Source organism: Panthera onca, chromosome B3 (assembly GCF_046562875.1).
Source record: "Panthera onca isolate mPanOnc1 chromosome B3, mPanOnc1 haplotype 2, whole genome shotgun sequence".
NCBI lineage: Eukaryota > Metazoa > Chordata > Mammalia > Carnivora > Felidae > Panthera > Panthera onca.
In genome coordinates, this window is record NC_138344.1 from 65950589 (window position 1) to 65977035 (window position 26447).

The 26447-nt window shown below is 37.3% G+C and overlaps 1 protein-coding gene across 6 annotated transcripts in view; it reads right to left on the reverse strand.

The window, feature by feature from the left end:
• Positions 1-26447, reverse strand: part of CDIN1 (CDAN1 interacting nuclease 1) — a 279639-nt gene that overhangs the window by 219710 nt on the left and 33482 nt on the right. For 5 of the 6 annotated variants that reach the window (XM_060619003.3, XM_060618999.3, XM_078448461.2 and 2 more), the window contains exons 2-4: positions 9602-9647; positions 8649-8713; positions 1699-1759 (exon numbers count right to left, since the gene is read on the reverse strand). In XM_060619003.3, coding sequence (XP_060474986.1) covers positions 1699-1759; positions 8649-8713; positions 9602-9647 — 172 coding nt within the window. The remainder of the gene's footprint in view (positions 1-1698; positions 1760-8648; positions 8714-9601; positions 9648-26447) is intronic. The other variant, XM_060619004.3, reaches the window with a different exon arrangement.

Consider the following 26447-nt stretch of genomic DNA (forward strand, 5'->3'; position numbering starts at 1 on the left):
TTGTCACCAGATGCAAGCATATGTCCTTTAAGCCTTAACTATCATATAAAAATGGCAGCTTGGTTGTTTAGAAGCCATAATCTGGTCCGAGTTATTCCCAAATTTCCCTAATGCGGTAGCAGTCAATCAGAAAGTGCTATTATCTCTGTACTAATCTGCAGCCAAGGGAGAGAGAAAAAAAAAGTCTTTAATGACACTTTATTTTCTTTGGCTAAGTATTCTATATATTCATGGTAAATAACAGCTTTACCGATACAGGAGAAAAGTGTGTTAGTGGCTAAAAATTTTCCGTATTACTAGAAGATGGAACTTGAGGTCAGCCAGATAAGCAAGGCTCAATGGAAATGTCCACTTAAACATTCAAATGAATGTAAACTGCTACTATGTAAAACTTATGTATGCCAGCAATATCATCATCTATAACAATGAGTACCATGCTTGCATCATGTTATTTCTAGACGCTGTTAGCTCACTCTTTCTTTTCATAAGGGACGATCACTGAATTCCTAGTTACAGAACAGATACCTCAAGTTGTGAATAGAATCAACTCGTAACAAACAAGTCTGAAGACATTGAAAAACCACCTTGCTGTAGAGACAGAAAAAGTATGGTTTGCAAGGAAGAGAAGTGCATTTTATATGTTAACTATCCTATCAGATTGTGTAGACACTGCCTCAACTATTAAAACCTTCTAGTAACTGATAGGTAATTGCTCATTTGCTGACTGTGGTGGTGCAGAGCAGACAGAAGCTGCGAGAGAAGCCATCCTTCCTTGCCCATGTAGCAAGTACAACTCGCTGCTGCCACAGCACTTAATGCGTGCAGCACTGAGTCATCTTTAATGCACACACGCATTCTCTGCCTTGCTGCTATGTTGCCCATTATAACACAACACAAAACCAGTGCACACTGCATTCCGCCCCTGTGAGGTTTGCATAAGCAGTTCCGAGTGAGACTAAATCTTGTATTGCTCTCATTACAGCAGATAAATATTTCAAAGTTTAGGAATTAAATATTTTATTCTTTGGTATGCTCTCGGCCACTATTATGAGCTTCTCACAGCTTCTTCATTCATGGGAAATCTTTAGGGTTTCCTTTTCTAAATGTAAGACTATTATTTGTTTCCCCAAACAGAAAGAGATCAGAGTTAACAAGTAAGTTCAATAAATCACTTTATATTTGGTGTTACGAACAACAGTACGCTTCTTCATATCAAGAGACTTTTGTATAAGGCATGTATCTTTTATCATTATAAAAGTTTGCTAACAAAAAAAAATAAATCAAGTAAACATTACAGTTTTAAGTAAACAATGTCTCTCTTTATTTTCATAATAGCACAGATTTTCTCGGCCATACATCTCTTCACTCTACACAGGTATTTCTCACACTAAATTAAGACAACACATCCAGCGAAGAGCATGTCTTGAGCTGTTTGGTTGAAATTTCCCGCAAAGAAACCAAGAAGCTGTTTATACATTTGCCTTAAAAGAAGGAGACTAATTATGTGAACTGACTTATTAATATATGAAGTTCTTTGTCCAATTATTAAAACTACAAAGAGACCGGGGAGCAATTTAAGTGTCTAATGCACCTCAAAATCTCTTTTTTTAAGGTTAATTATAATTCTAAGCAAAGCTACTCTAGATAGGCCCCTTAGGTTTTCGGCAGGTTTAAATAAAATAATAACAATAACATTACCTCATTGGCCAGCTCCAGGAGCACTGGGGCAGCTCCATTTCTTCCCACTCCATTCAGGTACCTAGACAGACAAAGCCAAGTGGTAATGTAGTGACAAGAAAAGGCCAGCATAGACTTGTCAGCATCCCCTGTGTGTACACGTTTCTCCTGGGCAAATGCCACGCTCAACTCTAGTTAAAGTACATTACTGTCATAGGAAAGCATTAAAGGGAAAAGGAAAACAAAAACAACTCACCTCAAAACCACTGGCAACTAACTAACTGAAGTTGGGGGCACGAAGTGTGAGCGCATCGGTCTCCCTTGTTTTCATCTCCTAACATGGGACAAGGAAGCGATTTCAAAAAGAACTGTCCCTAACACCCTGGCTTTATTATATCTCAATCACGTTATGGAAAGGAAATAAGTTTGCTCTTATGGTTTGAAAAAAAGGCATCCATGTACCCATCGCACCTTTTTATTTTGTTTCACAGCCCTGGTTGACACCTTATTAAGAAACAAATGGAACAGACTTGTCATCGGTGGGTCAGCACACCTTGTTAGGCAATACAAGCCATCACCCTATCTGCCCTGCATTTCCATCATAACCTCTATCCCTCCCATTCCCTAACCTAGCTAAAAAAATAACAACAACAACAACAACAACAACAAAACCTCTCCAAATCCATCCTAGACATGGAAGCCAGAATGATTTTATTTTTAAATAAAACTTTGGATGTGCCATTTTCCCACATTAAATCTCAAGATTAAATTATAATCACTCAAGACCTCTTGTAAATGTCTTTCATGACCTGGTTCCCACCTACTGTCCTTGGCCAGCTTCATCTCTAGTCATTGTTCTGCACTCCAGCCTTCACCTGGAGAACTCATGGTTCAGCTTACATTTAACTGTCTTCAATCTACCACAAGCTAGGAGTAAGTTAGGTGTCCCAAGGTGCAATCGATGAGCTCCTTGTACATCTCTCCATTACTTAACAGAGCATATTGTATCTGCCTAGTTACTTGTTTACCTCAACCCATTCCCCAGTGTAAGGGTGAAAGCCCAAAGAGAATAGAGGAATTGTATTTTATTCAATTTATTATGCCTAGAACAGTTCTTGGCTTATAATAGGTGATTGCATGATACACATATATTTTTTTCTTCAATAAATGACTGATTTAATAACTTTCAACAGCCATACTGGACAAGAGAAGAGAATTAGGTATGGATATTTTCTCTAGAATATGCCATTTGAGTGAATAAATTAACAATATTTGTTTGATAGTAGAAATCAAACTCAATATATGAGACCTCCCATATAACTAACATAAGAATATACTAAATTATGTTATTTCACAAATATGTTTATGAAGATGTATGATTTTTCTATAAAATAAATGGAATAAAAGCAAATTATTCAAGGTAGGGAGTCTCAGGATCATTAAAACTTCAAAATAAATTTAGTAAGTTCATTTCCCATATATTGGGGACTTTCTTGAAAAAATTATTTAGCAATCTAATTGTGAAATAAGCACTTTCAGAAAAAAAGACAAAAAAAAAAAAAAGGTAGCAAATGCGGTTTAGAGAAAGGTCTCTGGGAAACAGGTTAGCTCAGAATCTCACACAACTCACAATTTCATTGCACTCACAGGCCTGCTCAAGGAACAACCAAAACAGTTCAGTCAAGTCTGACCAACTAATCCAGTATTCATAACCACCAAACACGCACATTCGTTAAGGGTTCAGATTTTGGGTCAGATTAATTAACCCTACACTGGTATTAGGATATCTTTATAACTTTCTACCTAACATTCACTTATCCCACAAATACTTGTGAGAGATAACTCATGTTGGGCCTATTCCAGGTTCTGAGGAAGCAGCCGGGAACAAAACGTCCATGGTTCCTGCCATCACAGAGATTATATTTCAGTGGAGAGATAAACAATGAGAACACAGAAATAATATAATGTAATAATATAATGTTATATACTACGATAAAATGTAAACTTAGATGGGTTGGTCAGAATGCCCATCTCTAAGGAAGTGACACTTAGGTAGAGGCTCCTAAGAAAGAAAGCAGCAGGCCATGGGAGGAAGTATATTGTCAGCAAGAGAACCCTAAGTGCAAAGTCAGGAATATGCCTAGGGTGTCTGAGGACCAGGAAAGGTTCTAGAGTGACCACAGCAGAGTTTTGAGAGCTGATAGGGAATAATGACAAAGAACAGCTAGACCTCAGACCACTGCCTATGCCAGAGAACTGTTTGGACTCAAAATTATATGTTTTATGTAAATGTTGCATTAACCATTATCCTGGTAATGACCAATGGAGCATGTCTATTAAGTTTAAAGAAACAGGAGATGGTCAAACAATAACCCACTATATCTGTATAGAAACATGTTCACTCTTTTTTTTTTTTTTTTTTTAACGTTTCTTTATTTTTGAGACAGAGAGAGAGCATGAATAGGGGAGGGGCAGAGAGAGAGGGAGACACAGAATCTGAAACGGGCTCCAGGCTCTGAGCTGTCAGCACAGAGCCCGACGTGGGGCTCGAACTCACAGACCGTGAGATCTTGACCTGAGCCGAAGTCGGACGCTTAACCAACTGAGCCACCCAGGCGCCCCACATGTTCACTCTTAATACAGTGGACATTCCTAATTATGGGCTTAAGCGGCCTAGTTGCCAAGAAACAAAACCCCCAGGGTACTGATGTAACCCGTCTGGGCTCCCTCAACCAGTAAACAGTAAAGGTCTGAAATGGAACCCTATCTGCCAAGGTCTACTGAGATGCCTTCATATGTTGAAGAGAGTGGAGCTGATTCTGACCATATTTATTCTCCAGCCTGTTTCCTAACTCTATCCTGCAGCACTTCAGGAGTACTGGGGAAAAGAAATTAAGTGAAAATTACTTTGAAGTTGTAGTTGTCCTTTCTGGGAACTTTAACTGTCCTCAAGTGACACATTTTATTCAAATGTTTCGATATGCCATCACAGGGGCATGCTAATTACAGAAAACATTCAGTAAGGACATGATCAGAAATTCCTAGTGCTACCCTTCTCTGCATCCCCAAAGTATCTTGTGCAAACGTGCAGTGTAGACTTTTCATACCTTTATAATGGTATGTTTCTCTCTCCACTTAGACAGGAACCTCCTTGAGAGAGACCTACACAAACAGATGCTGAAACTTCATCCAACAGATCCTTAGCAAAGAGCTGCATTATAATTCAGATACAAGGATGGGATTCTGAATACCACATTAAGGTGACCTGGGCCATCTTCCTAATACCTATTTGCAAATTAAAACTACTTTGCACAGAAGCGATGTGTCATCCTCTAGCTTTGCCAGAGGAGGACCAAGAAGTATTTATCTTGTGGGTGAAACCATCCTCCAAAGATCTTCATAGAAGGTCCACTTTATGTTTCTTTGAGTGTGAAAGATTCATTAGCATCTAAGATTAAAATAACATGTACAGATTTAAAATATTAAAGGCAAAGTTATTTGATCTTTATTATTTTCATAATAATAATTATAGTGGTAGAACTTCAAAAACCTACCAAAATTCTATCCTAAGCTTACGGCTGAGTATCACCTTTGTTGATTCTACCTTTAAAATTTCTGGAGCCCATCTCCACGCATGCAGATGTTTTCCCACTAAAACAGAGCAGTTGAGGGCAGGCACCATGTCTTATGCACACCTGTATCCTTGATTCCTGGCATAGTAGATGAGACACAGGGAACGCGAAGTAAATTGTGCTAATTAAATAAAAAAAGTGGTTCAAATTTTCAGAAACTATTTATGTCACGTAATGTCGATAACATATTTGAGCTAGCCTTTTTTCCGTGTGAACAGCTGAATGAAATTCAATTGATCTAATTCTCTAAAGCTCATACAGCTGGCCCTCAAACAGTGTGTGCTGGGAGAAGGGAAAAGAGAGGAGACAACATTTCTGAACCTTGCTACTGATGGGGACTTGCAAATATGACCACTGGTGAATGTGTCTCTGTGAGTGCACACCAAGCCCATGTGCAACAATTTAGATGGAACGAAATAAATTTTGCCAGGTATGTTTTCTGTTTGGAAATAAAATGCCGTTAACACAGGGAGAAAGAACAGAGTTGTTTTCAAAATGAGCACAGAAGCTGTGTCTGCACATACACAACATGAAGAATTGAGGAAATTTCCTCAATAATTCAAAAGCTTGAGAAAATATTTTCGGCTGATATTTGGATACTTTGAATTTTCAGTGAACCATGATGGAATCACACTGTGGATTATTATATGGTTTATAAATACAGACTTCAAATTCTGAATTGAGATCATCTCAACACTAGCAAGAATGCAGAGACACAGAAATTCTCTGACAGTGCTAGTAGGAAGCCATCACAATCTTTGTAGACAGTAATTAGGGAACATAAAATAAAATCCTTATATGCTCATTGTACCAGTAATTACATATATAGAAATCTTAGAAAACTAATCCAAAACGCAAATACTTATGTACCAAAATGTCTACCACGGTATTATTTTTATATTACAACACTGAAAACATATATGTTCAACAGAGTTATAATTCAGTAAATTTCGACACTTTCCTATGATGAGGTAATGCAATCAATAAAATGTTTACAAAAAGCTCTCTACAGAGTAATATTATGTCATAAACATTTTTCTAAGTATAAAATTCAGGATTCACAATAGCATATACAGTATGACCTCATCTATATGAAAATGGATTGACAAAAGGCTAGAATGAAAAATACCACTGTGGTTATCTCTGGCTGCCACAATTATGGGCAATCATTCATTCCTTTTGAGACCATCACAAATGTGTTTAATTTCTGTAATGTGCGCATATTACTTTTTTCAAAGAAAAGGAATCAAAGAAAGTGTTAACATTGTCAAACTGCTTAAATATGTCTTGATATAACACAATTTGCCTTTATTACAATCAACTGGAAAACAGAAATCTTTTAAGGCCAATTTACCTCAGAGAATACAGGGACATTTAACCATCACATTGACAAGGGGCCTGTACGGTCAATATGTCTGAAAGGTGACAATATAGCCCATCTCCAAGCACAGAGTACAGGGCAGAAAGTTAGGAAGCAGGGGGGTAAAGTAAGAAACTGGTGAGGCTGCTTTCTTATTAGTCTGTCCATTATAGCCCAAATCTCACAGTTTTGTTTCAAAATGTTGTGACTCCTTGAAACAACTGAGATTCTCACGTTTAAATAATTTAAAGAAATACAAATATATTCTCATTATTGCTCACTCAACTGTGCATCACTGAGTAACCATATTTACAGGGAAGACTTTTATTTCTGGCTTGAGTGACTCAGATAATCCAATACAACATGTTCATACTTTGATAATTAAATGTACTTTTAAATGAAGCTAAATGTTAAAAAGCAGCACTTAGAGATCTCAGCAATCATCTAATTAAAATGGCCTTTTACAACAATGAAAATGATCGTCAGAGGACAGCCCCGCAGCCTACTGGTGGATCTCCAAATTTCTAGGGAATGCTCTATTTTCTACTGCTTATGTCAACAAGGCTTTAAAGACTGGACATGTACTTTTATACGATGGCCTAAGACAGTAACTTTTACAAACAAAAATGTACTTTTTGACATGGAAGTAACTGTCCAGTCTTCCTTTGGAGAGTATGGATTCCAACTGGATTCCAAAGCACTTGCTGACTTCATAGCACTTTGGGAGCCATTCTTCAGTTTTTATTGATGATTAAGGTTCTAACGTTAACTGTTGGTGTCACTGAGGAGGGTATAATTGTTGAAAAATATCAACTCAAACTTTACAAAGACTTGTTTAGAGGGGAATTCTCCTAGACACAAAAGTGTGTGTATGCGTGCGGTGTGTGTATCTTTAGTGGATGCCACTACTGAAAACTGAACATAACTCTAATATGCGGTATAGGGTGTAATTTTTTAAAAGGATAACTTCAATAACTTTTTAATAAACACTTCTCAGTTCTTAAAAAATGACTTTACAGAAACATGATACCAATACTGAATCTAGATATTCATTTCATTCATAAAATATTTGTGCATAAAATCATTCATCTAAAATTGGTGGTGTCACTCTCACCACAGACATGTTGATCTGTCAATCTTAAGTGTAATACCTTAAGAGCATATTTCAGACAGTTTTCCTTTCCAATATGTCCTTGAAATATTTAAGAAACCAACCAATGATTCTAATGCAATCCATTACCATTTATGGTTGTAAATTATTCAGTCATATCACAAAGACAATAACCTTTTTAGAATCTTTTTAAAAGAGCTATTTTAAAGATTCTGTTTTAGAAGAGAAGTTGAAAACTGTTTGTAATAAACTAGACTGAAATTAAAATATCCCCTGGACACTACGTTGTTGATTTAATATCCAGATTTTCTTTTTAAAATACAAAACCCCATTTAAAATGTGACAGTTGTATATTACACATCGTCATATGTCCTTACTTGACATGTCTTTTTTTAATTCTAAAATGGCAAGCCCACTACCTATGAGTGTGCAACCAAATGCAAATAGAAGTGCAACCAAATTCAATCTTATTCTCGAATATATTTTTTGACTTGCTGATCTAAGCAAGAAATAAAACTTAGTTTGAGAACTTTCACACATATATGTAGATATGTGCGCATTGACGTACGCGTCTATACAAGACACACACTTAGAGCAAGTTTAAAGTAGCCAACTGAGATTTCATAATACTGTAAAGATTTCTTACACACTATACGCACATACACCCAATCAAGACAGTCTCACCATATTCTTCAAACATAGCATTTGAGAAATCACTCAAAGATATACCTGAAGTCTTAAGTAAGACTTATATCACAACGCCTTGGAATGTTATACAGACAATTAATCTAGTAACCTAATTTATTCATAATTATTATTACAATTAATAGGTGCTATGATACCCTCTAGTGGGGCAGGCAGGTCATACCTCTGATAATAACTTTCGATCGCCTCGGAAGTATGATGTTTGGCATGTGTTCTTTTGATATGTTTCTGAAACAAAACAAAAAAGATCTTTATGTTGTGTCACACATCAGGTTCAAGAGCAGAATGACGTATTCCTTCATCCCAATGTCTAGCACATAGGGCCAGCTGAATAATAGTTTGGGGATCTGGGTGGCGGTGGGTCTTTTTGCCTTCTACTCTATGAAGCTATGCATTTTAATCCCTGCTGCTTGGCTGGGATGTCTTCAGACCGCACCACAAGGTACAGTATACATGTAAAAGCCAACGGGGTCACAGTAATTGAATCTAAATAAGTTTGCTTAGGGTTGCAGAGGGCAAAGAAAAACTTGTTCCCTCTTTCAACCTTTGTATTAATTTTCCCTCAATTCAATTCCATCTAAGTCCTCTGCACTCTAGTTTTACAATCCAATTGCCATTTTTAACCAGGAAGAACATTGCTTAAAAACAACTTATTTGAAAACTACAAAAAGTAATTCCATAGAGACTTGCCACTTGACTGACACCTGTCATCTCATGATAAATGACTCCATTTTCTGCCTCTCTTGCCTTCTGCCACTCCAGCAATGGTCATTTATCATCATCTCTGTCAGCAATGGAAAGCGGCACTGACAGTGCAAGTCAGCAAACATTTAGCACATGGAACCACGCAACACAGGGAAATTATTATTGTCAGAATAATAATGGTTTAGCATAATTTATTACAGGTCCACCAAATAAGCAAAGGCTAGATGTTATTAGACAGATGGATGGGTAGGCTTGGCAGGCCTCCACTGAGACGCAGGCGGTGCTCGATGTGGAAAGGAGAACATCCTCCAACCCAATCAGAGAGCTGGCAGTTCAATTACAAAGAAATAAAGGGACATTCATCATTCAATTAGGCACCTGTCAACCCTCACAAAGGAGAAAACTTCTAACCTGGTACTCCTGGGAGAAGATGCTCAGCAGAGTGGCCTGCGATTGACTGGAACAAATAAAAGAAGGACAAAGTTAATTACTGGAGTGCACGGCAAAGAAACAAAAGAGAAAGGAGCTTCAAAGGTAGGCCTGCTGCCCTGTAATCTAACAGAACATGAAAACAAGTGTGGAAAAGTTGTTCCAGATGAACACCTCAAACAAAGGCTTCCTGCTGCTAGGTCAAGGAGAGAGAAAAAGGGAAAGGGAAAAATATGGATGGCCTCACAGCAAACTATCATACAATTTAGATGTTTTTTAACTTTAGAATGATTATGAATCCTATCTGCAGCACGTAGCTATGTCAAAGGAGACCAAAAGGAGGCAAGGTGTATTTCCATCAGTAAATGATAAGGGTGAAACCCCATAAACAGTGCAGAATGTGCAGTTCACACACTGGCAACATCCTAAATTTATTTTGTTAGTGGACACGTATCCTCTTCCGCAGCTATCTTGGAGTCAGGGGAACAAACTTTAGTCTTCCCCGGAAGTAGCACTGAGAAACCACCGGAACATTATTACAGACACTAGCAGGGCTGAAAACAGAGGTCTGCACAGCAGAAAGCCGAGGTCGTTGGAGTCCGTCATTCCCAAAGACTGCCATAAGCCTTATTCATCTAAGACTCCACACAATGTCAAACACTTGGCAGTGAAGCAACCTGGAAAACATTCTTCCCAAGTGGGAATTTTCCTCTCACAATTGTTAACATTGAGAAATGGAACAGAATTTTTTTTTTCCCTAAAAAGCAATCAATATCCTACTGCTACTCTTTGATTGCCCTCTGTAGATAGATCTACCTTATCATATCTTGAGAACAATTAATTATTTCTGATATATTTTCCTACTAAATGCTATCTGAACAAATTACAGTGTTAATAATTCGACTTTTATAGTACACCAAAGCACTATGAATAATTAAAAATTTTCTATGCATGAATGAAACCTCTTAAGCTCATCACAGGTAATTTGGAGAGTGTGAAATAACAATGACACCATATTTCTTTACTTGCTGCCACAGTGTTGTCGTCTTCTGTATACCAACATAGATTTGGCTTCTAACTACTTTTCATTCTTATCAGATTACCAAGAAAAACAAAAACAAAAACAAAAACAAAACCACTATAAACATTCATCAAGGAAAACTGATAGTTACTAAAGACCCGTTTCAATAACTCAAAAGCCCTAAGTAATGACTGAATAAAATTATAAACTCATTATAATCCAATTTTTTTCATTTTCCCCTTAAAACTAGAAACCGTTCTTTGAAAGAGCCAATTCTAACATCTTCCTATTATTCCTGGCTTGCGTGAACTTCATAGGAAATCACATGCCCCAGGTAGGGTTTCTGACAACCAACTTCTGAAAAAAAAAAAAAAAAAAAAGGCAAAATTAAGCCCAAATCTTTATAAGCTACTGAACAAGTCAATATGTTAGATATTTATGTGCAATAAATACACATCTCCTCATTATACTGCAAAATATATTTAGGTTAGCCATTTAATGATAAACAAAATATTAGTCTCTAAGTATCAGAAAATATGATGGAAATAAATGTGCTTGTATAGGCAAGTTGGGGACCAATGAGCAATGACCAATGACTAATGAGGAGGAAACAAAACTGTGAATAAAACAAAAGTGTACGTGTGGACACCAAAAATGGGAAGGTTAAGAGACAGCTGGAGAAATAAACCCAGGAATAAAGACTTCAGCATGATAAGATGCTCAGGAGTTGAGGGTACTGTAAAAATGGAGGATGAGATCATGTCTTTATCCAGGAAACTACCTTTAAAACTGCTTAGAATTCAATTCAGCTGAAGCTGTGGACACAGCCTATGGAGTAACCCATTTTCTCAAAGGCCAGAGGGGTTAGAGAAAAGATTCCAGGAAGAGGTAAAAACTGGTCTCGACATAGAGTAAATGATCTACTTAACATAGTAACAAAGACAGACAGACCTGGGTCCAAAATGCTTTGGGTTTGGGTGACAAGACAAAGCTGTATAGGGCTGAATGTCATTTGCTTGGTTTTTGCCAATCAGACTATGTGTTTGTTCCTCGATGTGCTAAGTTTATAGAAGAGTGTTCTGAACAAGCCTCACACCTTAAAGAGCAGGAAAGTATTACTGCGACGAGACATTGATTGACTCCAGTGTATATTACTTGTTACTTTCCTCCAGAGAGTTAATTCTGATATACCAAAGGGAAAGAGGCAAGTGGAGAGAGCCATCACAGTCTTCAGGGGTACAGCCACGAAGGGCTTCCCACATCTGCCCTTCTCCCACTGCAACCTCCCAGTGTTTGATTTGACTGGCTAAGAGGGCAGGAGTTTTGGAATAAATTCAACAATCAGTAGGTTCACAAGGAATATGGCTTTTAACCAAAGAAGAGGGGAGAAAAAGACAATATATAACTAAAAAGTCTATCTTGAATACCACAATCAGTCAGCAGTATTCACTGAGCATCTTATAATGTCCCACGGTCATGCATAAGGAGAAATATGCCATCAAAAATTTAAAAAAAAAATTAAAGGAAACATTAAGTAATTGACTTACAGACTTTCAACATGTACATGCAAAAAAAAAAAACAAACACAAAAGGCAAAAATTAGAACACTGTCAAGTACCAACATATTTTTTAGGGATCTAGTGAAGCAAATCACACTCTGAATCTCACATATTTCAAGACTACATTGGCTTTGGAGCCTATATGCGTCACTAGCGTATGTATACGTGTTTTAAATTTACATGTTCAAAAATACAGTCACTTATTTTGTACAAATGCCCAAGATATATTATTTAAAACCTCTTCAAAACTCAGTTTTGTCTTTTTTCCCATGCTGCCCTCCCAGATTAAGCACCTCACCCTGCAGCTGTCTGGGAAAAGAAGAGCAAGCCGGTGGACCCCTAGACTGGCTATGTAAAATGTTGCCCGAGTCACGTGTAAGTGTCTGCATGAGCAGTAGCAGTCATGTTGCAGCAGCGGGGAATAAGCACGAGGTCAGAGCCGAAACAATGAGCATCAGCAGAGACTATGGGAAAAGCCCAGGTCCTTGAGAACACTGTTGAGCTGCTAAGCAACCATGAATTACACTGAGCACCCTCCATACTTCTTCTGAGTAATAGTATATGCCTTTTTTTTTAAACCTTCAAAAAGAAGAAACAAACCCACCCAGGTGTCTATGTGCCCTGGAAGAAGGAGCCATAATGGAGGGAGAATGAGAAAGGGTGCTCCATCGTGACGGTACGTGCATGGGGTGCAATACGTGGAAAGAGTTCTAATTCTCTTAACTGGTAGGTACTATATTTGGCTTCCTTAACATTGTCCCTCTGCTTGTCATTGTGTCACCAAGTTGATGTGCCCAGAGATCATAAATTGGGGGGCAGGGGGGTGTATATGATTTTTCCATATAGACTTTAAATACTGATGGGGTACTACGTACCCTCATTTTATGTTGCATTCAGGACTCTTCAAATGCCAGGTATACGACAAGGCAATATACCAGCTCCCCATTCAAAATTTAACTTAACATGTCCACAAATCCATCCAGCTAAGATATTCAGTAACCTGAAGGATACTAGAGAAAATGAACATCAGAGGGTTCCATGAGTGCTGCAGAGACTAAGAGCAGAGCTGAGCACAGACTTTGTGGCAATGCAACTTTCATACAAGGAGGAAGTCCTCAAGTTCCCAGGTGGAGACTTAAAAAAACAGAATCTTAACGAAGAAGATACCACACATTTTATGTTCCTCCTCTTCTCAAATACCCAACCTCTGAAAAAAAGACCATAAAAAAGTAAGTACCATTACTTAATTTTCAAGTTCCTTTTGCTACAGAATCTGGGAAGCTTAAATGTCTACACCCTACTGAGCTCAAAATTCTCTGAGCAAAATAAATATTATTTCTGGGACTCAGAAAGCAGTAAACCAATTAAAGGGACATGAAGCAGGATACTCCTGCAAACCAAGAGACTTGGAGACCTCCCAGTTACAAGCTGCAGCCTCTCTAAGTCTGTGAAAGAGCGCAATGGAACACTGGCTCTACGTGGTTAATGATGCAGAGTACTGGTCAGGGAAGGTCTTCTATGAAAGCAATGCATCCACCCTCCCTCGCTCCCACCTTCCTACACACCTACACACAAATCTGAAATGGAGAGCCTCCCCACCCCCACCACCCCCCGCCGCTATGAAATCAAAATGAAACTGCCTTTCCAACACTTCCCAGAAATCAGTTCTACAAGGCAGGTATACAAGTACCCCCATTTGAGCATTTATATGATATCACATTACACTCCAGACAACCTGCGAGGTATAGGCATTGTTGCTTTTTTCATAGAAAATTGAAGCCATGGGATGTCAAGCATTTTGACCAAATTCCATGGCCTTAGACAATATTCCCTTTTTTAAAAAAATCAAACTGCAGTGTTCCTTTTACCAGCTACATAAAAATGCTGTTCTTTTTTGTGTTGAAATATAAAAGAACTATTGAATTCAGGAAACAGTCTAGGATTAAAAAATTGTTGGGTAATTTCCATTATTCTCCCTGCAGCTAAGGTATGTTTTGTTAATAACCACACCATTGCCTGAAGTGTCTCTATGTGAATGCATACATGTCTTTTGCTCAAAATGTTATTTACTGCATACAAAGCAGCTTTAAATCCTTCCTTGAACAAAGCAGTATAAATAACCCAATCAGTCTTCTCTATAGAGGACAACACCCTCTACAAGTGCTAATTTTCTTAAATAATATTTAATGAAGAGTTTCTTGGTTATAAAATAGTATGCATTCTATGTAAAATGCAGAGATGTCCATTGTTAGCATTCTGACATGAATCTTTCCTGTGTTTTTACTCTGTGTCTGCTCTGTGTCTATGTGTCTAGACACACACATTTTAAAAATTATGTGTTTTGAACATATCTTGTAAAATACCTTCATTATGTAAGATATTAACATTTATATTTGCTATTAATATTTCTCTTTTTAAACTATTTTTATTGTGAACAAGACACATTTCTAAAAAAACCATGAAACAGTGGGTTAGTATATAAAAAACAAAAACATACAGAGCCACTAGGTCAACAGATAGAACACTGCTAGCACCCCCAAAAACACCCTATTCAATCACCAACCTTTCCCTCTCACAAATGAACCCGATCTTTCTGTTAATCTCTTTCCTGATTTTCTTTGTAGTCTTACCATCCAAGTATGTATCACTAAGCTGTACAGGTTAGCTTTGCCTTGTGCTAACTTTACATTAATGGAACCACAGTGTGTTCTTCTGTATCTGGCTTCTTTCATGCAACAGTATGTCTGTGAAAGTCATCCAGTTATTTTCAGGGCAGTTAAATTGTTTTCACTGTTATACAGTGTATTCTATCGTATAAGTGTATACCACATTCGTCTCTTCTATTGTTGATGGACATCTGAACTGGTTCCAGTCTTTTGCTAATGAAAATAAGGTTGCAGTAAACAATCTTGCCCATCTTTATGTGAAAAAGTGCTCGCGTTTCTAATGAGTATATATATAGAGAGAGAAGTGAAATTCTGAGTCATCTGACATACACATTTCTTGCTTCCGTAGATAACTATCAAACAGTATTTCCAAGTGTTCATGACAATTTTAAAGTCCCACCAGCATTAAAGGACAGCCCCCATTGCTGAGCATGCTTGTCACACTTACTTTCAATCCATAGCTTTTCTTTTCATTTTCTTTATGAAAAGAAGTGCAGAAGCCTTTAATTTTGATGAAATTCAATTTATCAATTCTTTGACTATTCACACTTTCTATATGTCTTTTCCAAGAAATCTCTGCCTACCTACAGTCATGAAGATATTTTCATACATTTTCTTTTAGAAGCCTAATAATGTTAGCTTTTACATTTAGGTCTATGGTCTATCTTAAATCTGTACATTAAGACAGGAATTGCAGTTTGTTTTTGTTCTTTTCGTAAAAATATCTAATTGACCACATACCACGTGCCCACCAAATTATCACTATTGCCTTTGAGGAAACCAAGTATCTGAGGGTCTATTTTGGGACTTTCTAATCTTTTCCAGTAATTTATACATTTACCTTTACACAGATACCACATTGCAGCTAAGCCATTTAAATTTAATGTAATTGCTGATATATCTAGGATTAAGTTGATCATCTTACTGTCTTACCCACCATACACTCTCTATCTCTCCTTTCTTAATTTTCATTGGTTTAATACTTACTCTTCACTATTTGAACACTGGCAACTTGGAAGTTGTACATTCTTTACAAGTTATACTATTTTTTTACTGATTATCCTACATAATCATATGCCTCCTCAAATGATCAAAATTTATTATTAATTAGTGATGAACTGCTGCCTGGAAAATACAGAAACTTTATGATACTATCTATAGTTCTCCTCTCCTGTAATATAAGATAGTATGGGCGCTGTTTTAATTCTGCATATATCTTAAAATCACTGCTATTGTTTTATACAGTCTCTGTTTATTCAGATATACCAACATGTAAACCATTTCACTGCCCTTCATTTCTTTCTTCTCCATTCTTCCTTCTGGAGTAACTTTTGTTTAGTAAATCCATCAGTACAGATGTGTAGGTGATACCAAATTTTGGCTCTTTCAATGATAAATGTATCTTATTTCTCTATCTGGTTTCAAGAGTTTTTAAAAAACCTTTAGTTTTTAGGATTTTTAATTACAGTATTTTGTAAACTCCTGCTAAGAATCTGTTGAACTTCTTATATGTGGCTGGATATCATTCATCATTTGGGGAATATTCTTAACTGTATTTCTTCAAACATTGCTTTAGCAATCTCCTCCTCCTGAGACTACAAATACGTGTACTGAGCCACCTTACTACATCCTCCAACTCTTACTCTCTCTTCATATGTTCCACCTTTCTGTTATTCTTTGCTATTCTATGTTACATTCTGGGTATTTTCTTCTGTTCTATCTTCCAGTTCATTAAGTCTCTCTTCAATAATGTCTAATTTGCTGTTAAATCCATCCAAATTTGGTTTGTGTTATTTTCCACTTGTAGATTTTCTATTTGATTATTTTCCAAATAAGTCCCTTGTAATATGCTTCAATCTTCTTAACTCCTTCAGTAAAGTCCAATTATAAAAATGCTATTTAGTATTACAGTAAGTAGAGACCCTGTGAGTCTATTTCTACAGCTTCCACTAGCTTTCATTCATGTTGTCATGTCTACTTATGTGACTGAATATCTCTCACTATATGTCATTCTACTTGAAAAACTGGTTTATAAATAATTTGAATACTAAAATAATGTTATCTTTCTCCAGAGATAATTCTGATTTGATTCTGGGAGCAAAAGAAGTCTAGGATCAGCTTAGTCCAATTTCAGGCAATAATTTTGGGGGCCAAGGAGGTGAACCTCAAAATGACATGTAGATGTTTTACTTTCAGTTCACATTTACTCCTAGGGTATAGCTCTTTAGGGTCCCATCTTAAAGTTTGGGACATTTAGAGCAGCTCCCACCTTGGTGGCCCCTGCTCCTTAAACCTTGTCTTTTAGCCCTACAAAACTATTAAAAGTTCTGCTCAGGACTTGACTACATCTCATGAAAAAAAGCCATTAAATTAGAATTCAATAATTAAATAGTTCCCTAAAAGCCCTTATTTTCAGAAATTAAAAAAAATGCATTTCAAACTAACTCATAAAGAAGAAATCATGATGGAAATAACAAAAATACATCCAATTAAGCAATGACGGTGGTACATACCAACAGCTGTAGGAAATCTATTTCAAAGATTAGATATTAGTGTGAAAAGAGAAAGGAACTGATTTTATTCTAGGAGATTCTAGCTAACTGGAGATCTTAGCAAATAAATTAACATTGGAAAATATAAAAGAGAATCAAGAAAGAAGAATCAAGGGTACCTTAGCAGCTCAGTCAGTAAGGCACCCAACTCGATTTCAGCTCAGGTTATGATCTCACAGTTCTTGAGACAGAGCCCCACATCTGCAGGTGTTAGCACAGAGCCTGGTTGGGATATTCTCTCTCTTTCCCTCTCTCTCTGCCCCTCCCCCACTCATCCACTCATTCTCTCTCCCTCTCTCTCAAAATAAATAAACTTAAAAAAAAAAAGAAGAATCCAAGAGGAGTTGGATAAACTGACCTTTAAGATTCCTTCCTGCACTAAGTCCTGCCCTATTCCAAATGTTCTGATTTAGTTAAAATCTTAACTATCTAGACTTATTTCCTTTCTAATTTATTTAGGTATTAATTTTTTAGAATAAGCCATAACATAAATCAGATAAAGAATAAAAAGCCTGGGTGAGAAACACTCACTTTCTCTTGCAAGACCAACTGTCTGGTCATTTTTCTTTAAAGCAATCCCAATAACTTCAACACAATATATAAGTAATAGATACATTTGTAAGAAGTGTTTATTAATTCTTCCTACAATTATTTCCTCTGATTTTTTTCCTTATTTAATAAATCAGATTAAGCTACATGATAAGAAATGCTCAAATTAGGTCTGTGCTAATTTTATTATGATTGCAGAGACAGAATAGGTAATGATAGATGAATAACAATAGCTGTATATAGACATTTATAATCTTTCTTTTGTTGGTTAAAATTCAACTTACTTCCAACTCTGTATCTTCCACCATGTTCTTCATTTACTTCCAAGTATGCTCTGTCTTCGTGAGCCACACCTGCCTATGTTTCAAACTACTGTCCATCGCTGTTTCACTTCATGACTTAATGACTTTACCTAGGAGGACTTTGGTTCCATAAATTCTATTCAGCCTCCACTCCACAGCAATCTCACTTCTGACTTCACTTTTTAGCAGAAGCAAAGGTCACAGAGACTTCCTCACCACCAAACCCCGAAGACATATATTTTTTTTAATATAATTTATTGTCAAGTTGGCTAACATACAGTGTGTCAAGTATGCTTTTGGTTTTTGGGGTATGTCTACCCCAATATGTCTATTTCTTATCCTAACTGACCTCATGACAACATTTTGCACTTATTATTATCCCTCTTTTCTTTAAAAAAAAAACTTTCCTCCTATGAATTCCAGCGTACTGTTTTCTAATGATTTTCCTTCTACCCTGCTAAACACCCATCTTTCTCTCTCCCACAGGCTGCACATCCTCTTCCCTGTGGTTTCCCAGAATGTCTCTTCAACCCTCTTCTCTTTCACCCTACATGCTCATCCTGGTGATGGCACATTCTGCTGTGTTCCCATAACCACTTCTGTAACTCCCAAATATGTTTTTTCTGTCCTCCATCTCTCCATAGACTTGGTCTCCATTTTATTGCTACTTATGGCATATTTCACCTATTTGGTTACAAGTATCCTAAAATCAAATTTACCACCACCCCCTCTCTCCCAGAAATGAAGTTCAGCCCCAACCTCTCTTAAACGAATTATTTCTATAAACAGACGCCTGAGTTAGAAACCTCTGGGTCACTCTTGATTCTTCCCTCTCCCACACACCTCATCTATCAAGTCACCAAGCTTTGTTGATTCTACCCCCTGAAAGTTGTTCATATCTACTCAATTGCTAAATAGCTTCCTGATTCACTCACTTCCCTTGCTTCCAGTCTCTATACCCTTTAATCCAACCTCCAATTGACCAACAATGCTCCTAAAATACACATCTAATTACATTACCTTTTGGGCCTGAAAATCCCAGGAGGTTTCAACTACCTATAGAATGAAGTTTGAGACACCTGGGTGGCTTAGTCGGTTAAGCATCCGACTTCGGCTCAGGTCATGATCTCACAGCTCTTGAGTTCAAGCCCCACATCAGGCTCTGTGCTGACAACTCGGGAGCCTGGAGCCTGCTTCGGATTCTGTGTCTTCTTCTCTCTCTTTCCCATCCCCCCACGCCCTGCTCACACTCTCTCTCTCTCAAAAATAAAATAAAAACATTAAAACAAAGAATGAAGTTTAAACTCCTCAGCAGAGCACTCAAAGCCTTTCTCAATCTGACTTTAAACCACTTTTTTCTAGCTTCTCACACTCCCATCTTCAAACCCCTAAGCACCCCTAATCTCACCACATCATTATAAATCACCATGTTCTTTCTGGAGTCTAGAATGTTCTTCTTTCTTTATTCTACTTGGGAAAACTTTCACTCTTTCTAGTAATAAGTGGGCTCAGGATACTCCTATAGAACATGCAAGTATTATTAAATCAAGTTATTTTAGTGAAAGGAGTATCTCAAGAGATGAGATATCATAGGATTTCTAACCCAACCCTCTCATTCTAGAAACAACAAAAGTAAAGGTAATCGAGACGAAATGATTTGGCCAATGTTACAGAAAGCATTATCATATAAACCAAGGAAAAAATAAGTTGTGCTACAAGCAAGGCTTAGTGGAGTAATACTTTATGTTAACAGGTGCAAATATCACATAGTTTTGTTATTTCAGTAATCATAACGTATCTATGACCAATGTGTATAAACTAAACCATAAATACAAACAAAAATAGATACTATGCTAGAACATATGTTGTATCACCAGGAGATCCCAAACCCACAAAGTCCCCACTTCTCATCACCAAACGATGTGATGAACAGGAGATCAAAATTATTATTTTTTTTCTCTATGACAGTTCTTTTTTTTCTAGTACAAATGCAAATTTTAAATGTGACGCTACAATAATGAAAGTGTTTTTCCAGGTAATGTGTCATTTCCCCTGATTCAAGACCATTTTTTAGTCCTTCAGAATACTAGTTTTCTCTTACAAATTTCTGATAGATATCTTTGTGTTTTCCATAATTATTTTTTAAACAATGGGGAACATCAAAAGCTGTACTATCAAGGGAGTACCAATAGGAACAATCATTTTCATTCTGGAAGTGCTTAAAATCAAATTGTGAAAATCACTTGATATTTCTAAGTCTCAGTTTTACCATCTACACATAGACTTATGACTTTTGAACTCATTTTCATCTCAAAAGTTCTATGATTTTTATCAATTCTGCAACTTCAAGGTTTAAATTTGTTAATTTTCTTTCTGCTTACAGCTCTAAAACTTTTAAGTATAGTTTATCAAAAATCTGTGCCTTAATCCTAATAATAATGACCTGTAATCATGTCGACACTGGACATTTCTTTGTGGGCCTAACATAACAGGTCTATTCTAGGTCAATAGCTAGAGTGATTAAATTGTTTATTAAGACTTCTAAGCATTTAAAGTAATCAGACCACAGGGTGAGAACATGAAGGAAAGTAATTAACCCCTTTCATTCACCTGTGATTATAAGGTACCATGTCCCCCAGCAGAGGTTAAATAATCACCTCCTGGGTCTAACGCCAAAACTATTTTACTGCTGAAATCCCAGTCTCTCCCAAATTACCTTATTTTTTTGATACAAGACTGAAGACAGATGTTTAATAAAAGAGACACCAGAAGCTTACCTTAAAAGTTGATTTTAAAAAATTTATTTTTTACATATAAAAATATATGCAGGGGCGCCTGGGTGGCGCAGTCGGTTAAGCGTCCGACTTCAGCCAGGTCACGATCTCGCGGTCCGTGAGTTCGAGCCCCGCGTCGGGCTCTGGGCTGATGGCTCAGAGCCTGGAGCCTGTTTCCGATTCTGTGTCTCCCTCTCTCTCTGCCCCTCCCCCGTTCATGCTCTGTCTCTCTCTGTCCCAAAAATAAATAAAAAACGTTGAAAAAAAAAAAAAATTTAAAAATATATGCATATGTAATAATATTCAAACTCACAATTATTCAAGTATTGAAAGAGTTTTGTGGGGGTTTGTTTCGTTTTTGGAGAAGGTCTCTGGCTTGAACTAAATAATCCCAGGAAAAGAGACAAGTAGGCCATGAGAAACTAAAAAGGCCCCCACCTCAAATTGAATACAGTTTCAAACTGAATGATCGGTTTGGGTCTCAAGATTTTTATCATGGTGGCTGATGCTGAGGAAAATACAGGTAACCCTTACATTTAAAATGAGTTTTGTTTCAGAAGGGTATTTGTCAAGAGGGTTTAAGACACAAAATGAGATACCAAAAAACCATAGTACCAATTTTTATTACAGTGACAAAATCGCTTCTCTAGCAAACAACACTCAGCATAATTCAATAGGCTATCTATGATATTATTACCTTGAACGGGATGAGGCAACTGTCACCAGTAACTGATAATTGCGATCTTTCTACACACTGTGTCATTTTGCCTTTTCTTTTGCAAAAGACTTAGGCCTAAAATAACACCAAATAACAATGTTGATTTTTCCTCAGTAATATCCAGTGCTAAAAAGATTACTGATTGTGATCCACTGCAGACAGTTTTCTTAAAACAGCTGCTTATCAAAGCCAAATAAATTAACTTCACTTTCTCAAGTATTTAAAATAAAAATTTACCCAGTCATTCTGCCAACTCTTGTTGTAAATGAATGAATGAACATCTTCAGGCTAATTTAATTCTGTGACCTCAAGCACAATTGCTTTAGCAACCTTTCCACGGAGTAAAAAAATTTAGAAATATTGTTTAAAACCATTTAAAAATTTTCTTATTCCTCTTCTGTACAAAAGTATGCGTTCTATACCCCTAATCTTTCTTAATTTAATAGGTGAGAGACCTTATATAAAATTAGTAAAAATGACTGGCCAAATTCACTTTATAGTTGTTATAATTTATAAAAATCACACTATCATCTTTACTTTTTTCCTAAATATTATTATATTAACATAATGGTATTAATAATTTCATACTCCTTCCCAGTGTTTTATTCCCTACTCCCAACCTCCAGTTACCAAACTGATGCTTTTCATTTAAGATTTTAACAAAGATTTTAAAATTTTAACAAAGAAATGCAGGAATCCACACTGAAGTAACTTCCTGAAAACTTAGTGCTTTACATAGCTTCAGTTGTGATCTTATGAGGTCAACCAAACTATTTGAAGCTTCAGATGCTATATTTTCCCTACTACATTAGTTTGGGGGAAAAAAAATGTAGATTCTCAATCTTCTCTAAAAACCTCCTCATCATCATGATATGGACTATAATTAGTCCACAACCACCCCACTTTAATAATAAATGCTTAGAATATTAAAACAACAAATGGAATGCCTTAAAATACATTAAGCTCTTCTCTTATTAAACACAAAATTTTAACTCTTAACCACAAGCCTTTTACTCTTAATTCACAAGCAAATCCTTTTGGCAGTTAATCTCAGCACTTAATGTCATTCACTCCAATAAACCCAATTTTAAATGGCTGTAAATGCCTTCCCTACTTCTCTGTGTCTTCAGAGAAACCAGAGGATGAGCAGAGATGGAGTTCAGTCACAAAGACTATGCACAACACGATTATGCTTCTTATACACTAACTTCTTAAAGAATATTCTATCTAGAACTTTTTCGCATTTCTGTTGAACTCCATCCGTTTAATGAAAGAGTAGAAACTCAACAAATACCTACTATCTTGGTGATCGTGTGATAATGATGACAAAGATAGCAATGATGGTGAAGAGCTTCTTAGGTATCAAGCTCTGTTTCATTTCATTTCTATCACTATAATAATAGACGTAGTAGTAGTATTTTAGACACTGAAGGGTAGGGGTGAAGTATCTTAATCAAATCAATAAAGTCAGCATGTGAACATATGCTCTTCATATGGCATCCAAGAGATAAAATTACCTCCAAGAACCAGTACTCTAGTATCACATGATTCTTAGTTAAAAATAATCTACTTAATCTAGCTTCAACAACAACAAAAATGGATCCTGCATCAAAAGCTTCCAGCTTTTCACCATTAAGTTCAACTCCACAGATCTGAATTCATCACCCAGGAAAGTTAATGTGCAACCAGTAGTGACTAAAAATGAATATCTCTTTAGCTATAATTTGAAGTGAAAAAAATTACATGTAAAGTTATATTTATATTATATTTATAATTATAACTTTAAGTAAGCATATGTTCAGGGTCTCTAAAAGAAGACATAATTGTATAAAATGTGTAAGAGTTTGGGATTACAGATAATTTCTTTATTCTTTTTTTATGCTTTTTTTTAACAGTTTTAATCTTATTTATATAAGAAAAAAAATTCAGAGAGGAGGGGCGCCTGGGTAGCTCAGTTGGTAAAGCATCCGACTCTTGGTTTCGGCTCAGGTCATGATCTCGTGGTTTCACGGGTTGGAGTCCCACGTCAGGCTCTGCGCTGGCAGCACGGAGTCTGCTTGGGATTCTCTCTCTCCCTCTCTTTCTCTGCTCCTCCCCCATCCGAGCTCTCTCTCAAAATAAATAAGCTTAAAAGTTTTTCTTTTATTATTTTTTTTAATGTTTATTTATTTTTGAGACAGAGAGAGACAGAGCATGAACGGGGGAGGGTCAGAGAGAGAGGGAGACACAGAATCCGAAGCAGGCTCCAGGCTCTGAGCTGTCAGCACGGAGCCCGACGCGGGGCTCGAACTCACGGACCGTGAGATCATGACCTGAGCCGAAGTCAGACGCTTAACCGACTGAGCCACCCAGGCGCCCCAAAAGTTTTTCTTTTTTTAATTCAGAGAGGAAAATATACCTTTTCTTGATATATATGTAATATCTTAAAAATATGACAGGGTTTCATGTATGTTCCCCAAAAATATCATCCAACCAAAAAACACAATAGCAGATGCCCCCTATGCTACAGAATTGCCATTTATGTTGTATTAGAGTCTCCCCAAATTTGGGTGTGCCCAGTGCATAAGCAGCTACAAAAATTTGTGTATCCCAATATTTAGAAAAGCTGCATTTGGATATAAGAAGCTTTTTTTTTTTTTTTTCTCTTCTCAGCATCAGAATGACCCCCAGCGGCTTGCACTCCCTTCCCAAATCCGAGGAAACCAGAAAGACTGGCTTCCCTGACAGAAATGCTGAGGTAATTCAAGACAGCATCCACCTGGGGAAGAAGCTGTACCTTCTAGAAGCACCAGGCTCTACCTGGTTCCTCCTAGAGCTACTTGACCTGACGTCCATCCACCCACAACTTCCACACCAACCTTAACCTCACAGAGAATAAATGTTGAGTAGTAGCTTTGGCCAGACCCTCCAGCGCCTGAGGTTAAGTCCCATTTGCTGTTACACTGGCTCTTATTTCTCCAGACTCGACCCACAGACCACTGAGGTAAAATATGTTTCCCAGAATTTTTGTGTAATGGGGATCTTGTCTTTCCAAACTTCTCTAGTGTTACAGTTACTTGAGAATTTGCTCTTGACAGGACCTTATGTCCCAACCCAGTGCCAGCCTGGCTGCTGGGGCCTGCTCCTTAGGACAGAACTCCCTACAAGTGCTTCTCTCCACACAATGCCTGCTCTGTTTGCTCCCAACCTTTTCTAGAGCAGTTAAAGGGGGAGTGAGCATCTATAGGCAGGTCCAATCGTCCATACCCATCCACAAGCCTACTCTAGTCCCCTGAAGAAAACTGGATCATGCCCAGCTTTGCCCTATTGTGACAGTAAAAATGCTGAAAAGTCCATCTGAATATATACCCTTTCAGTTCTAAGATACACATATCAGGGAACATATACTGAAATCTACTTTTAAGTGTAATCACCCTGAAGAGGATCAAATACAGGTGATGCTATGAAGAAACAAACACCTTACTTTCAAAAGTTTTTGTCTTCAAGTTTCCCACACATAAAATTCTAACCACTTATGGGTAGTCATCATTTCAATGAATTGTGTCAAACGAAAAGGGAAAAAGAAAGGTACATTCACCATGAGGCTAATTTATGGTCTCACTAAATCCAGCAGACTGAAGGATTTCATTTAGTCTATCATGAATTCTTAGACCAAAGCAATTCTATTAAAAGCCCTCAAAGAAACACACACACAGACACACACAGACACACACACACACACACACACACACACACACTTTCTCTCTCTCTCTCTCTCACACGCACACACTCTCTCTTTCTCTCTCTCTCTCACACACGCACACACTCTCTTTCTCTCTCTCTCACACACACACACACACACACACTTTCTCTCTCTCTCTCTCTCTCTCTCACACGCACACTCTCTCTTTCTCTCTCTCTCTCTCTCACACACGCACACACTCTCTTTCTCTCTCTCTCTCTCTCTCTCTCACACACACACACACACACACACACACACACACACACAACACCGGAACGTGAACTTGTTAGGTCAGCCAACAAAGCCTTTTCCTAAATATTATACCGGATGTCACATTTCCCACATTTTGAAAAGCTAACACCAAGGAGTTTGTCCCTCAAAATGGAGGGGGGTGGGGAGCAACAAAAATTAATTTTTTTAAATGAAATTTTTTTCCATAAACTAAAACAAGTATAATACTTTACAATTTCATATACATCACAGTCTTAAAACAATACTGGGTATCAGTTCAGCAAGACTGACATGACTGTATCCAGATTTGAAAATGTAGGCTCAGGGGGTGGCCTGGGTGGCTCAATTGGTTTAGTGTCTGACTCTTGATTTCAGCTCAGGTCATGATCTCACGGTTCATGAGTTCGAGCCCCATGCTGGGCTCTGTGCTGAAGATGTGGAGCCTGCTTGGGATCCTCTCTCTCTCTCTCTCTCTCTCTCGCTCTCGCTCTCTCCTTCCTTCGATCTCTCTCAAAAATAAATAAATAAAATTTATTTTAAAAAATGTAGGCTCAGAAAAATTACTAAAACATACACAGACACATCTAGTTCCTGAAGGACTGAGCCTCTCAAAACTCAATCTTGTGACTTCAAGTCCTGGTTCACCTTTCCACCAACTCTTAAGATGTGGCTCTCATCCTGATGGCTAAGAGAATGGCGTCCTCCAGACAATGAGATGAAGTTAGTCTATAGCAT